The following is a 13,211-nucleotide window of genomic DNA, read 5'->3' on the forward strand; positions in this document are numbered from 1 at the left end:
TAGTATTGGAAAACTTTTATTTGATGTTATGCCTCCGCGGACATTTTCCTGTTTCTCCTTACATTAAAATAACAATTATTTCCATTATAAGAAGTGCAATACATAGTGCTTACTTAAAGCGAGTGAAGTACAGAGAGACACAAAGTGAAGAGGCAATACATCTCAGTCCTGCTGGTGACGATGCAACTAAGACTGCAAATTAAAGTGTCACGTTGCGGCTACATACTGACTGACACAATTACCCTTTGCTTTCACTAAGTTAACAATCCTAAACTGTCTACTTACAAGTACTTTGTATTATTTTGTGAATATCAACTAGCACGTATTTGGTCAGATCATACGGCAAGGATAAGTGGAGAAAGACTTGACATGTATTTATTTAAAAGACTGAAATGAACTTATAATATCTTTTTTATGTACAAAAATGACTTTTAAATAGTGTTGCGGAGTAGAGGCAGCCCTGAGTTGATACTCCGGGCTGTTGATACAGTGTGGGCATAAATCCTGTGGATCGAGTCTGGTTCTGTTGGCTTTATTATACCTAATTAATATTGTTATGTACAACGGATGTAATTCCGCTGGTTACCTTCATTGGCTTTATTATCGCAATTAGTTGTTCATTATATAGACTCTCTTAGTCTCGATACGTCGATCCATACGTCGGGAAAGAGTTATATTTGTTTAGGGTTCTCATAAGAGATGTAACTCTTTTCATGGAATTATATACATAGACTTAAGTGGATATTGTAACCATTGTATTTGCTATATGTATATATATAAAAGAATAGCTACTATAGTGCTTAATAATATGATTTTAAATTCGAACTAAAAGATGTTAGCTTGTTTAAGGCGTTGGAATTGGCACGAGTCGGGATGATGGGAGGGCTCGGGGGGGGGGGGGCGTCACAAATGATCCCGCATGTCTACATCGCGCTGCTTACGCGTTCATTGTTCAATTTGCTCAAAACAGATTCGGTGAGAAGTTTTACAAGATGTTATTTAAGTGCTGTTTGTTTGTGTTACATTACCGTAAAATAACTGTTACATAATGCACTAAATAAGAATTAGAAACATTAAAAAATCTTCGAATAGAAATTGCGAACACAATTTGACTTTTTACTTTAATGTTACAAAAATCTGTCCATATTCATTTCACTGTAAAATTACAAAATCATGCAGCTCGTGAAATGTCCGTATTTCCATCTGAAAGCATTCAATAAGCTTATTCGAGAGGAATCTCAGTCGATAGAACATTGTGAGCCCCAGTTGTCCGCTGAGGCGAGGCTCCGCCGGGCGCGTTTAATTTGTTCCCAACATAGCTAACATCTGCTGCATCTCACTGAATACCTCATATGCGTATACGCTCCTCGTTTATTTGAAAATTAAATCTAATATAGTCCTTTCAGTTTGGAATGGAAGCGAAGAAGCAATAACATAGAATGTTATGTTCTACTTCAGTCAAGTTTTATTATACGTTTAAACGTTACTACAATGTCTAAACAATTACAGACTAAATAGATGTTATGAAAAACTCCATTACGCTTTCAATAATGCTTGGATAAAATTGATACAAGTTATATAACATTTTACGAAGACGCAAAAAGGAATACAAAAGGTTCATAACAACAAAGGACAAGTTTAAATAGGCTATTTACCGAAACAATTGTTTTGGAAATTTTTGCTTAGACAAAAAAAAAAATATATAAGACCTTGTACATAGCTCTACTTTGTCATTCATAGGATGTGTTACAAAATACATATAAACATTTCTTTTGATTAGTTCATTAAAATACAGCGTCCGAGCGGCGGCGGCGGCGGATCGTGTCTTATAAGATTTGCAGAGAGCAGGGAGCGGCGGCGGCGTGCTACGTGGTACGTGCTCTGCGTGACAACTCGGAGCGGGAGAACACGCTGCGTGACTGGCAACACGTCACTGTTATATCACAAAGGTCATGAGATTACACAACTCTTCCTAACACTGCTCAGCTCACACCACGCCGCACATCTTGAGAATTTACAATAGCTAAGGGCTATGAATTAGTAAAAATTATTCATGGATATTCTTCTTACGGCGAAGGAAAGCATCGTGATGTCACCTGCACATGTCAGCAATGACATTCAAAGATATGTATTCATTTCGGAGAGAAAACGCAACGACACAGCTCGTCGTTCGTGGTCCGTGTAAGTTTTATTTATCTTTATATATATAATTCTTCTGTGAGTGTGTGTATGTCACTGAACTTCTCTCAAACGACTGGACCGATTTTGATGAAATTTTTTGTGTGTGTTCAAGGGGATCTGGGAATGGTTAAGATTCACAATTTTCATCAAATATTAACTTCATATTAATTTATTCAAATTAAAGACGTGTAGACAGAACAACGTCTGTCGGGTCCGCTAGTATATTATAACTTTATGGGTATTTAACATTAACATATGAGCCGTCTAGAGAGTACCTAGTCAGTAGACTAGTTTCATATCCTTAGGGGATCGTCGGGACGAAAGGATTTTGTTTGCGTTTTTTACTGTAATTAAATTTCACTAATTAACTGACTAAAAACACACACACACACACTCACGCGCGCGCACACTCAGACAGAGCACAATGGTTCCGGTCGTTGGAGAATAATAGGATCAGTAAAACTGCTCCCGCTGATGCATTTCATTTGGCTGCAGTTCCGCAGAGCGCTGCAATTACTGCACGCGAGGATTTATTTATGCTTCGCTCAATTAACTTGAGGCGACAATTTCCTAATTGGACAATTGCAACGAGATTTTAAAATATTTCAAATTTGTAAATCCGCTTCTCATAAATGAAGCTTGAGGATGCGCTTATTAAATAGACATCGTTAATATATTTAAATTTACCTCGAAATTCCATAAAAATGTAATAAATTGTTTTGATATAAAGTAACATTTAACTTTACAAAACTCATGTAAAATGTTATTTGAAATCTAAGTTTCTATTCATAAATATCACGCGAATGTTTCGGTACATTCAGTTAATTAAACTTTATTTTTTTGCTCATTTAATTAAAAGTAATTATACATGTATAAGTAAAAACTATAAAATACTAAAACGTCACTTATTTAAATGCAAATTTTGGTTGAAATCTCTGTTCATTACAGTTTGAAATTAATTGTCGCTTTCTCACAGACTCTGTAATTATCAGTCAAAGAAACAAGAAGACGAGGAAAATTCTGAGACAACTGCAGCAGACAGTCTTTTGTGTTTAATCAAACGACACGATGTCGAATGATTCAAAATCTTAAATTAAAACATTGTCATTCAATATCTTAAATTAAAACTTTTACATGACCTACAGTTTTAATAAATATCATTTCTTTTCATAAAATTGCTACAAATTATTTTGAAGCAAATAAATTGAACTTAAACCAGTATACAGTTCAGTACAGCTTCAAATGAATTCATTTTCAATGGAGTCTGAATGGTTTAGTTGTGAGCAATCATTCTGATATTGAATGCTCTACAAATTGCATTGCCGTATTAAACTTTCAATGTTATTAGAGAGATATTCACACAAACCTTACCCCCCCACCCCCCACGCCCCGCTGTGTACCCTCGCAACCCCCCGCGCCCCCGGAGACTAAAGCTACGTGATTAATTTGACAGTATTTGCGATCTATTTTATTTCTTTAATAATACATCGGTATTTTGAAGTCTTAAATATTACGTCGTCACAACAATTCCCAAAGCTTGCTGGCACTTCCTTTTATTATTAAAAACATGTTTTTGTACAGTGGAAACTGACGGTAAATTTAGATAAGATGGAAGAGATGTGAAGCTTTTATTTTTCTGTATATACCATTTTGTACGATAACATCTATTATAAATACCTAATTTAATTATATGTCTATGGATTAAAGAGACAATACGTTTATTATAGTTTTATAAAGTGATTTAACTTGAGAAACACTGCCTCTATTCAAATTATAAGTTATCAAATTAGTTTGAAGTTTTGCTATCAGAGCACTTCATACTCTGTTCCTCTACGACGTCATGACGTCACTTTGTCTGTCAACGAGTTATAACTTTTGTGCTGTCGTATTAAAATGATTAGACAATCTATGACAGATTTCATTCGTTAAGGAATTCATCGCTTTACTGAATATCACTGAACTTTTAATTAAGTCTGTTTGCTACACTCATAAGTATACGAAATAAAATAGTCATTGATATGGTATTTTTTAAACTTAACTGTATTGACTATTTACCTAATCATTACAGTTACGATATTCTTGGGACAAGTACGAATCTAATAAAACCAAATCGACATCACAGGGGACCGAAGAGCTGGCAGCTACCTCAGACAAAGAATTAGTTTAGCTGTTCAAAGGGGGAACGCTGCCAGTTTCTTTGGGACCTTGCCTAAAGGGACTCCTTTTAATAATATATTTTAGTAAATTATTCGTTTTTTTAATACTTTATTTTATTAAATGGATTGATAAAAGCTTATTTCGAAACAGTGCAGGTCGCAAGGAATCTATTAAATTATATCCATTTTGTTCTTAAAACTATCCTAATAATAGTAATAAGGTAATTAATGTGATCATTATATGAATCCAATTATATAATAAATCAACGGTTAACCAAATGAAATTTACACTTCGATTGGAATATCCGATGCGCATCGAGTTATTGCAAGTTACGTGACGTACGAATTGGTCCGTTGGGATTTAGGTCAAATGACATACGTTACTGGAACACTGACATGTATGTTATGTGTATATAATATGTTTATGTGATTTGTGCATCATGTACATATAGATTCAACTGTTCGCTCCGCTCCAGTGAGTTTGACAGACGAGCTGTTAATGTCTCGCAGCTGACTCGTTGATCACGTCCACATTCAATCTGCAATACTGCTAACATTAGTAGAGATGCAGCTTATGTACCTAAATTACATTTATATGTTTATACTATATTGTATTCTACGTATCGTCGTATCTTTTTAATTTAATATTTATATAGAAAGAGTTTTGTCTTAGTTATGAACTTGATAATGAGTTGATTATGTTCGCATTTTTAGTTTATGCATCTGTTTAGGTTTATTTTAATATTTATTATTTTATGTAGTACTGTATGCCCGCGTCTTCGTCCGCGTTGGATTACAAAAAAAAATACTTACGGTTTCTCAGATCAGAATATGCATATAAAATTTTATCAAAATCGGTGAAGCCGTTTCGGAGGAGTATGGTAACTATCATTGTGACACGAGAATTTTATATATAACATAAAAACCAAAAAATATCACAAGTTTCTTTAAAATAGTAATGTTAATACACGAATGAGTGATATAGGAGATGAAATGAACATTTAGCATTGTTGTTGTATGTTATGTAAAGTGGCAGTTCGCGGTGAATTCGGTCGCTCTCTGCGCGGGGCTTACGAGCTCAAAGCTCAAAGCTGCGGAGAGCTTTATTTGATTGCATGCAATCGGAAAATCGAACTTGTACTGTTTTGTTACAGTATTTAGATGCTTTTATAATTGTATAGAATAAAAATGTTAATAAAAACATTGAGTTCCCTGACTCTATACTTTTTTCCTTTTTTTCTTATGTTAGATGTTATGACTTGGCTACTTGTTTGAATCATCGGTTTTAAAAAACATAAGAGAAGATAAGATCTTCGTCAGCCATGTGTGGCTCTAGACAACATACCCGGTCACGTCCTCCCCCCGCCATCCCCCTCGGACACAATCCCGCCCTCCACCAGGCTTGATTTACCTGACGGGCGCAGACACAGCGACTCAAATATGACACGAACCTTTTAAATATCGAAAATGTTATTCAGATTAGGATCAGAAATAATTTTTTCTTAGTTTGTATTACTGACTTTAATAGCTCTTAATAGTAACATAAATAAATACAATTATTTACACAATAAATAAAGAAATCTTTGACTCGTTGAATTATACAGCTGCTACAAAATTACTTTGTACCTAACTAAACGTGTCTGTGAGATAAATGGAGGCAACTATTAAGACAGTATTTTGTGTTGTGAGGCTCAGTGAAAGCGCTTCATCATAACAAAGCAGTAGAGAGCGGTCGCGGCGAGCAACTACCTTTGACATTGCGTCGGTAAAAGGCTGGGCAAGGCTGCAGCGCGCCATGTGCAGTCAACTGATTTAGTAACATTACCGCGTATTGTAACTAAACTGTACTGTAGCTGTTCAATGTTAAACTGAATGAACTAACTGCAATGTGAAAAGAAATTAATTAATGAATTAAGTATCTGTATTAGATCGATAAAAAATTTATTCTTATCCATTTTTCTGGTTTTTATCGTCTAACGTGCTTCAGAGTTAATCATTTTCGCTTCGATATCAAAAAGATATTCGGCATTTTGATAATGAGTTAAAAGAAAGTCTGGAAAGAATAAGGTAATCGCTATAAAATAATAATAAAGATAATAAAGGAGTGGCTGATAGTGCCGTCAGTTCGAGGCCGCTACCTGCAGGAAATGTTAATGAAGCCAATTTGCCTCAATCTGCATAATGCGACGACCCGCCGCCCAGTACGCTGCTACGCCGCCGTCGACTTTGCCCCCCTCGGCTTCGCCACCATTGGGACGTCGCGCGTCGTAAAACATGAATGAAAAATAATTAGGTTAATAAAAACGAGTGGTCTAAAAATTATCTTCAACCCAAATTATATTATTATATTTGTAAAATAAGTTACGTCAAACTTTAATACGGGACGTAAACAAGCAATTTATTTGATGCAATTGTAGTGATAGTGCAGAGAACAAAGGGAGAATTTCAAATCAAATAAAAGATAATCGTTGTAGCGCTGCGCTCCGCAAACCTTCCCGATTGGATAAAGTTCCGCAAACACAAATATAGCTGATCATAGAGAAGTTTGTTATGTTTTCCCAATGGAATGCGATAGTTTAAGCTGAAGAGATTTCATACATCCTTTGTGTGATATAATTTAATAGTAACTTGAATAAGTAATTTAGATAAAATATTTTCATCGTTTGAATATTGTTTTTCTGTGTGCACCATATTACAATCAATTGTAAAGGGACGTTTGTTCATTTACAGCACGTAAATAGAAACAAAGAATGTGTAAGACAGTATTAAAACTGTTCTTTCAGTGGCAGTGAGAGATATGTTGGAATGGACATTGCAATGCGACGCAGTTGACAGCGCTACACGTTCAGTGAGATGGCACTCAGAGTGCAGTGTAGCTTACGTTGTCACTCTATTATGTTATGATTAATTTCGCTTATACTAACACAGATAATCTTCATTAATAATAATTTGATGTATTACACGAACATCGCTCGAGATGTAATTGCCTCAGAGGATTTGCTTTAATTAGAAGTTGACTAATCCAATGCTAATAACATTAGCATATTCGATACAAGGAGAGAGTCGGCCGCAGACCGCACGCTGACCTTGCTGCTGTGAAACACGTCTTGATCAGGGTCATCAGCTCTTTGATAAATAACATTTTAGTCTCAATCTAAATATTTTACTAAACGAGTACAAAGTATTTATAATATTAGTGTTAAATCTGTTATTTTAATGTATGCATGTAAACATCTTCCACTCACGAAAACAACAATATAAATACGTAAACTCATTAATGATGATGATGATGACTTATTTGTAAATGTTTGATGAACAAATTAAATACACAAAACGGTAATGAAAAGCAGTGAGGTCTAAATAAGGTAAACATCAAAGCGGCCAGACTTCCTGTAACTTGCGGGTTCTGGCGGCGGCTAATGAATAATGCAAAGCTGATTTTATTGGCTCGGCCCCATCAATATGATAATATCGAAGTATTTTGAACGACGCTCATCTCTCTCCCTCTCTCTCTCCGCTCTGTATAATGTTCCCCAATACCTTATCTAGCGCACGTTCGAGTATTACACGACATGCGGATTCAGACAAAAACACAAAAGGAAAAAAAACAGTAAAATTGGCAGGACGATAAGACTTTAATGTGTTCTCGACTTTGTTTTTATGAATATACATTTTTATTCCGTCTGTTTTCTTTTCCTCGGAGAGTATTCGGTGCTGTAATTTGAACTGAATGTGATGTTTAACGAAGCGGTTTGCATTGTAAATGCCGCGGCTGAAGGCTGAGGGCTGAGGGCTGAGAGCCGACGAGCGACCGAATTATTTATAAAGTATTCCCCCGTAATGAGGCAACCGCTTCAGCCGACCCGCCTCTCTCCCACAGCGCCAGCTGATTGTCACATGATTGTGTTAACTTGATTTTTTACACTTTCTCGGTGGAAAATTGAATACTTCTGTCATTTGAGACATGAAAGTTAACAACATCCCTTATTTAAAAATATTTTATGAAATTTATCTACTTCTTCAATCTTTAAGGGATAATTCATTTATTTAATTTATTTTTTACTACTTAATAATACTATTTGTTTACAGTAGGCATTTGTGTAAATAAGTTATATTTTGTTGGCAGGCTCTCTTCCCTACGTTTTCGCGGAGCGCAGCAGCTCGCAACGCTCGCCCCCTTTAGAAGAAGCCGCGGAACTCCTCCGCGATGCCCCTCTCTATCCTCTCCTACGTGAAGATGTTTCAACCAACGACAATCCCGAACTGACAGAACAATCTAATAGTATATTATACGATACCGAGACGAGCATCGAAGAGAGTAATATACGAGTAACTCCGGAAGAATCCGATTCGAAATCTCATAGCGATGCATCGGAAGATGATAACGACATCATTGCTACAGCAGATAATGAAGATGAGATACCTTTCCTTAGACCCGTATATCCTGAAGAGAATTTGTCTAAATCTTCCTACGTAAACAATCAAAATGACAACGATATTTTTGATACATCCAAAGATAATGAAGAAGATACTGAGGATATAAGTTTTTTCACTTCAACGAAATATGACAAAGTCAACGAAAACGAATTTAGAATTATAAGAGAAACAAAAGAATATCAAGAAGAAGAGAATCTCAATGAGGCTGATAAAGTAGATGTACCTGATGATGATGATGATTTATTAGCTAAGAAAATTATTGAGGAAAATACGAATTCTGAAATCAATTTGATTACTTTAGGGAAAAATAAGCACGACGATCCAGGCATATTGATAGCTCCAGACTTCAGCATAAATGCAAAAGATTCCGTCTTAATTACTTCTGATGAGGCGACCGTGGAAGATGAGGAGGTTGGTCAAAGCGGTCCTCATGATTTTTATACAACAATTCAAACCGTAACAGACAACACTGGCAATTCCAACACTCAAGATACAAAAACGAACCAAGAAAGAATTAAACGGAGTCAAGATTTTGATAAATCGACAAAGGTAAATGTTTTCTATATTAAAAATATCCAAGGATTTCAAAGAAGTGTTTAACAAGCTAATGATGTTTCCTTACATCACGGTAGACGTCCCGACGTGTGAAGACTGGCGACACCATCCTGAACATCCGCGGCGCCGTGCGGGACGCCATCGGGGACGCCGGGGCGGCTCCGGGTCCGCGCGCCTCCACGCGCCTGGACGCATTCGTCATCCGGCCCGCGCCCGCGCCGCGCCAGCCGCTGCAGGACGAGCCGCAACCCGACGCCGACGAGCCGGCGCCGAAGCCCGTCACCTCTCAGGTGAGACCAACGATGAGTTTCACGCTAAGTAGCTTCGGTTTCAGAGAGTTCATGCTATTTGTTGTCGTCCAGAAGCACGAGCGCGAGCTGCTGGTGGCGGCGCACTCGTACGTGCGCATCCCCTGCGACCTCGTCAACGTCACCAACCTACGCTGGTACAAGGACAACGAGGTGAGACGGAAACATTTTGTTTTACGTTTATTTTATGCGCAGAAAATTTGTGCTGCAAGTTACTATGTTTAATGCACCAGGCGGCGCTGCTGTCGACGGCGCTGCCGGGGGCGGAGGGTGCGGGCGCGGGGGGTGACGGCTCGCTGCAGATCCCGCGCGCCACGCAGGCGCACACCGCACGTTGGCGCTGTGCCGGCCAGGACAGCAAGGGCCGCGCGCGCGCCGGCCGACCCACCAGACTACTTGTATATGGTAACCGACCATTCTACAGTAGTACAATTTTTACTTTCTGTTTTTAGGATTCCTTAACAAAGTAAAAGTGTATGCGTGTGTGCGGCGCAGAGGCGGTGCGGTCGGTGTACCTGGCGGTGGACGGGCGGCGGCTGGACGCCGGCAACACGTGGGTACCGGTACGCGACACCGCCGTGCTCGAGGTGCAGTGCTTCGCCGAGGGTGCGTACTACACTACTGCCGCTTCATGTGCTTACAATAGTTTATCATTTAAATACAGCCTTTGAAGACATCTGTTGCTCTTTTAATAAAAGAGCTCACACGAGGCTACAGAATCTTCGTCCCAACATAGCTGGAAACAAACAACTGAAATGATTTCGTGTTCAATTTTTGTGAACAACTTAGTTAGTCTTTGTTTTTAAACTAGGTCAACAATTTCACCCTCCATGCAATTAGTGCCGCCCGGTTCTATTTTCGGGTTTATTTCGTACAGTGGCACTGACTTATCTCGTCCGGAGGGCAAGAGAAATACTAAAATATCCGGTTTGCTATGTTTTTTATGCGTCACGTTCCACGCCTAGGAATTTTTCATAGCAGAACCGATCGGGATAACAATAACACACCGCATTAAGGGAAATTGGAAATAACCTAACCGAGGTCTTAGCAGCTTTGCTCGATCGTTGTTGCGTGCGGCAGGTGGCGTGCCCGCCCCGGAGCTGTCGTGGCAGCTGCTGGCGCAGGAGCCGGCGCTAGACCACCGGCCCTACCTGCGCGTCTACCACACCAACCACTCCGTAGGTCGGTACAGACCAGCCTTCGTAATGTAACGCTACATCACTTTGCTACGTCACCAATATGACGAAACGTTCGCACCCGGCAGAGGGCGTGCGCTGGTCGCGCACGGTGGTGACGGCGGCGCGCGAGCTGCACAACGCCACGCTGCGGTGTTCGGCCGCGCAGCGCCACCCCCCGCCCGCCGCGCCGCCTCCCCCCGGCGCGCCCCCCGACCTCCCCGCCGACCTCCCCGCGCAGGACGACCTCAGCGCGCAGCTGCAGATACATGTCACATGTATGTGTAATAATAACTCTACTAATGTGTTACTCATTTGTATTTCCAAAGAGATGTTAGACGAGGTGGTGTTGTGCAGACCCGCCGTCTTTCGTGATCTCTCGTTGGCCGGGGTTCGGTGCGCGGCTGGTGGCGGGCGGCGCGGCGGCTTTGCGCTGCGACGTCGACTCCAACCCTCCCGCGCGCGCGCACTGGATGCGCGACGATGACACCACGTCTAGGTACATACATGACTACAGATCATTTAGACGTTTACACGACTCGAAAAACTAATAAAATAGTAAATTTGGGACAAGCATGTCTTTACTTATAGTGGTTTATCGCCTAGATGTATGTGGTCGTGTTGTGCAGCTCGCCGACGCCGCTGGAGGGCGGGGGCGAGGCGCGGGGTGCGGCCACTCTGCGCTGGCCCACGCTGTCGGAGGCGCACGCCGGCTGGTACCGCTGCCGCGCCTCCTGGCTCGACACCGATTATTCCTCCATCGGCTACTACCTCAACGTGCTCGGTATGTACCTAGCTTACTGTCGTTTGTCCCAGTTTTTAAATATAAGTACTGAGTGAATTATTCGGAAGCAGCATCAGACGAGCCGGAGCAGGCGCAGGCGCGGGCGGGGGCGGAGGCGAGGGCCGGGGAGGAGCCGGAGCGGCAGAAGGTGGAGGTGCCGCTCGGGGGCAACGTACAGCTGCACTGTCCCAAGGGTAACCGTTTTCCGCTTTTTCTATTCTGCTACTATATTTTTTATTTCTAAACTTTTCTTGAAATGTCACTTGGAGGTTAACAATTATTATATGATATAATTGAATAATGTTTATCTGTCGGAGCAGGCAGCGTGGGCTGCTGGTGGCGGCGCGTGGTGGGCAACTCCAGCGAGAGCTGGGCGCCCGCCGGCTCGCACCACGCGCACGGCGTGCTCGGTCAGTATACATCACCTGCAACAGGAACCACACGCGCAACCGTTTCATTCGTGTTCAGTACAACGGACGTTCACCTTGAACTGTGACGCGCCAGGTATCCGCGGCGCGCTGTACCAGGAGGCGGGCGAGTACCGCTGCGTGGGCGCGCGCGGCGCAGACCTGCAGCGCCTGCGGGACCTCAAGCGCGTCACGCTGCGGGTCACCGGTACAGTATTGAGTACGAAAACATAAAACGTAAGGCGAATCGTCAATACAATGAAGTAATAGCGGCATCTGTCGGCGGGCAGGGGGCGCCACCGCGACGGCGGTGAGCACTACGGCGACGCCGGGCGGGTGGCGGCTGGAGTGCGCGGCGTGCGGGCGCGGAGTGCGCGTGCTGTGGCTGCGCGCCTCCCCCTCCCCCAGCGCCGCCCCCGCGCACCTCGCGCCTCACCCCGCGCCGCACCCCGCGCCGCCCTGCTACCGCGCCGTGCTGCTGCTGCCCGAGCCCGACGAGGTCCCGCCGCACTTCACTTACATCGCTAAACATTGTCACCGTCACTTAACAAATACATGTACGATGTGTGTAACGTGCAGGTGTGGTGTGTGGCGGCGACGAGTGACGGCGGGGCGGTGGCCGTGTTCCCGCGGCGCGGCTCCCCCGCTCCCGCGCGCCACGCGCAGCCGGGCCGCGCGCACCACTCCGCCGCACTGCGCGCCCGCCCCCATCTCTCACTGCTGCCGCTCGCGCTCCTGCCGCTCCTGCCGCTCCTACCGCTCCTGCCGCTCCTGCCGCCCTTCGCGGGCGCCCCGTAAAGCAATCGCCTCATATAAGTAAAAGATCAGAAGTTATTTCATAGATACATTTTCCAACCGATGTATCAGTTTCAACTTATTATTTGATGTAAGACACGACAACAAATATCACTAAGATGTCTTGAATTTTGTCTAAATACGTCCAAATTATTTCGATGTAATATTTGGTTTATTGTCCGAGAAATGTGTATCTGAGAGAAGCGAGGCGAGGTGAGGTGAGGCGAGGCGAGGCGGGTGCAGGACGCGTCGTGTATCGTGTGTAAGGAGATGTGCGATGTCTCTATGTATCTCTAGTCTCCGCGTAGTGCTGCTGTATCGTATCTGTAGTATCGTGTAAGTAGTGAACTATCTCTCTCTCTCTCTCTAATACTTGTAATGTATCAACTTCGTCCATTCTTTCATTAATTTCT

General features: G+C 42.1%; 1 protein-coding gene across 1 annotated transcript in view; it reads left to right on the forward strand.

The window, feature by feature from the left end:
* LOC106125642 (irregular chiasm C-roughest protein teiresias) overlaps window positions 1-12,801 on the forward strand; it is a 28,037-nt gene extending 15,236 nt beyond the window's left edge. The window contains exons 3-16 of the mRNA XM_013322923.1: window positions 8,464-9,323; window positions 9,407-9,607; window positions 9,692-9,790; window positions 9,871-10,042; window positions 10,133-10,243; window positions 10,718-10,819; window positions 10,902-11,090; window positions 11,170-11,311; window positions 11,442-11,617; window positions 11,668-11,790; window positions 11,917-12,006; window positions 12,101-12,211; window positions 12,294-12,502; window positions 12,583-12,801. Coding sequence (XP_013178377.1) covers window positions 8,464-9,323; window positions 9,407-9,607; window positions 9,692-9,790; window positions 9,871-10,042; window positions 10,133-10,243; window positions 10,718-10,819; window positions 10,902-11,090; window positions 11,170-11,311; window positions 11,442-11,617; window positions 11,668-11,790; window positions 11,917-12,006; window positions 12,101-12,211; window positions 12,294-12,502; window positions 12,583-12,801 — 2,804 coding nt within the window. The remainder of the gene's footprint in view (window positions 1-8,463; window positions 9,324-9,406; window positions 9,608-9,691; window positions 9,791-9,870; window positions 10,043-10,132; window positions 10,244-10,717; window positions 10,820-10,901; window positions 11,091-11,169; window positions 11,312-11,441; window positions 11,618-11,667; window positions 11,791-11,916; window positions 12,007-12,100; window positions 12,212-12,293; window positions 12,503-12,582) is intronic.
* Window positions 12,802-13,211: the final 410 nt, after the last annotated feature.

This window comes from Papilio xuthus, unplaced genomic scaffold (genome assembly GCF_000836235.2).
Source record: "Papilio xuthus unplaced genomic scaffold, Pxut_1.1 DF825783.1, whole genome shotgun sequence".
NCBI lineage: Eukaryota > Metazoa > Arthropoda > Insecta > Lepidoptera > Papilionidae > Papilio > Papilio xuthus.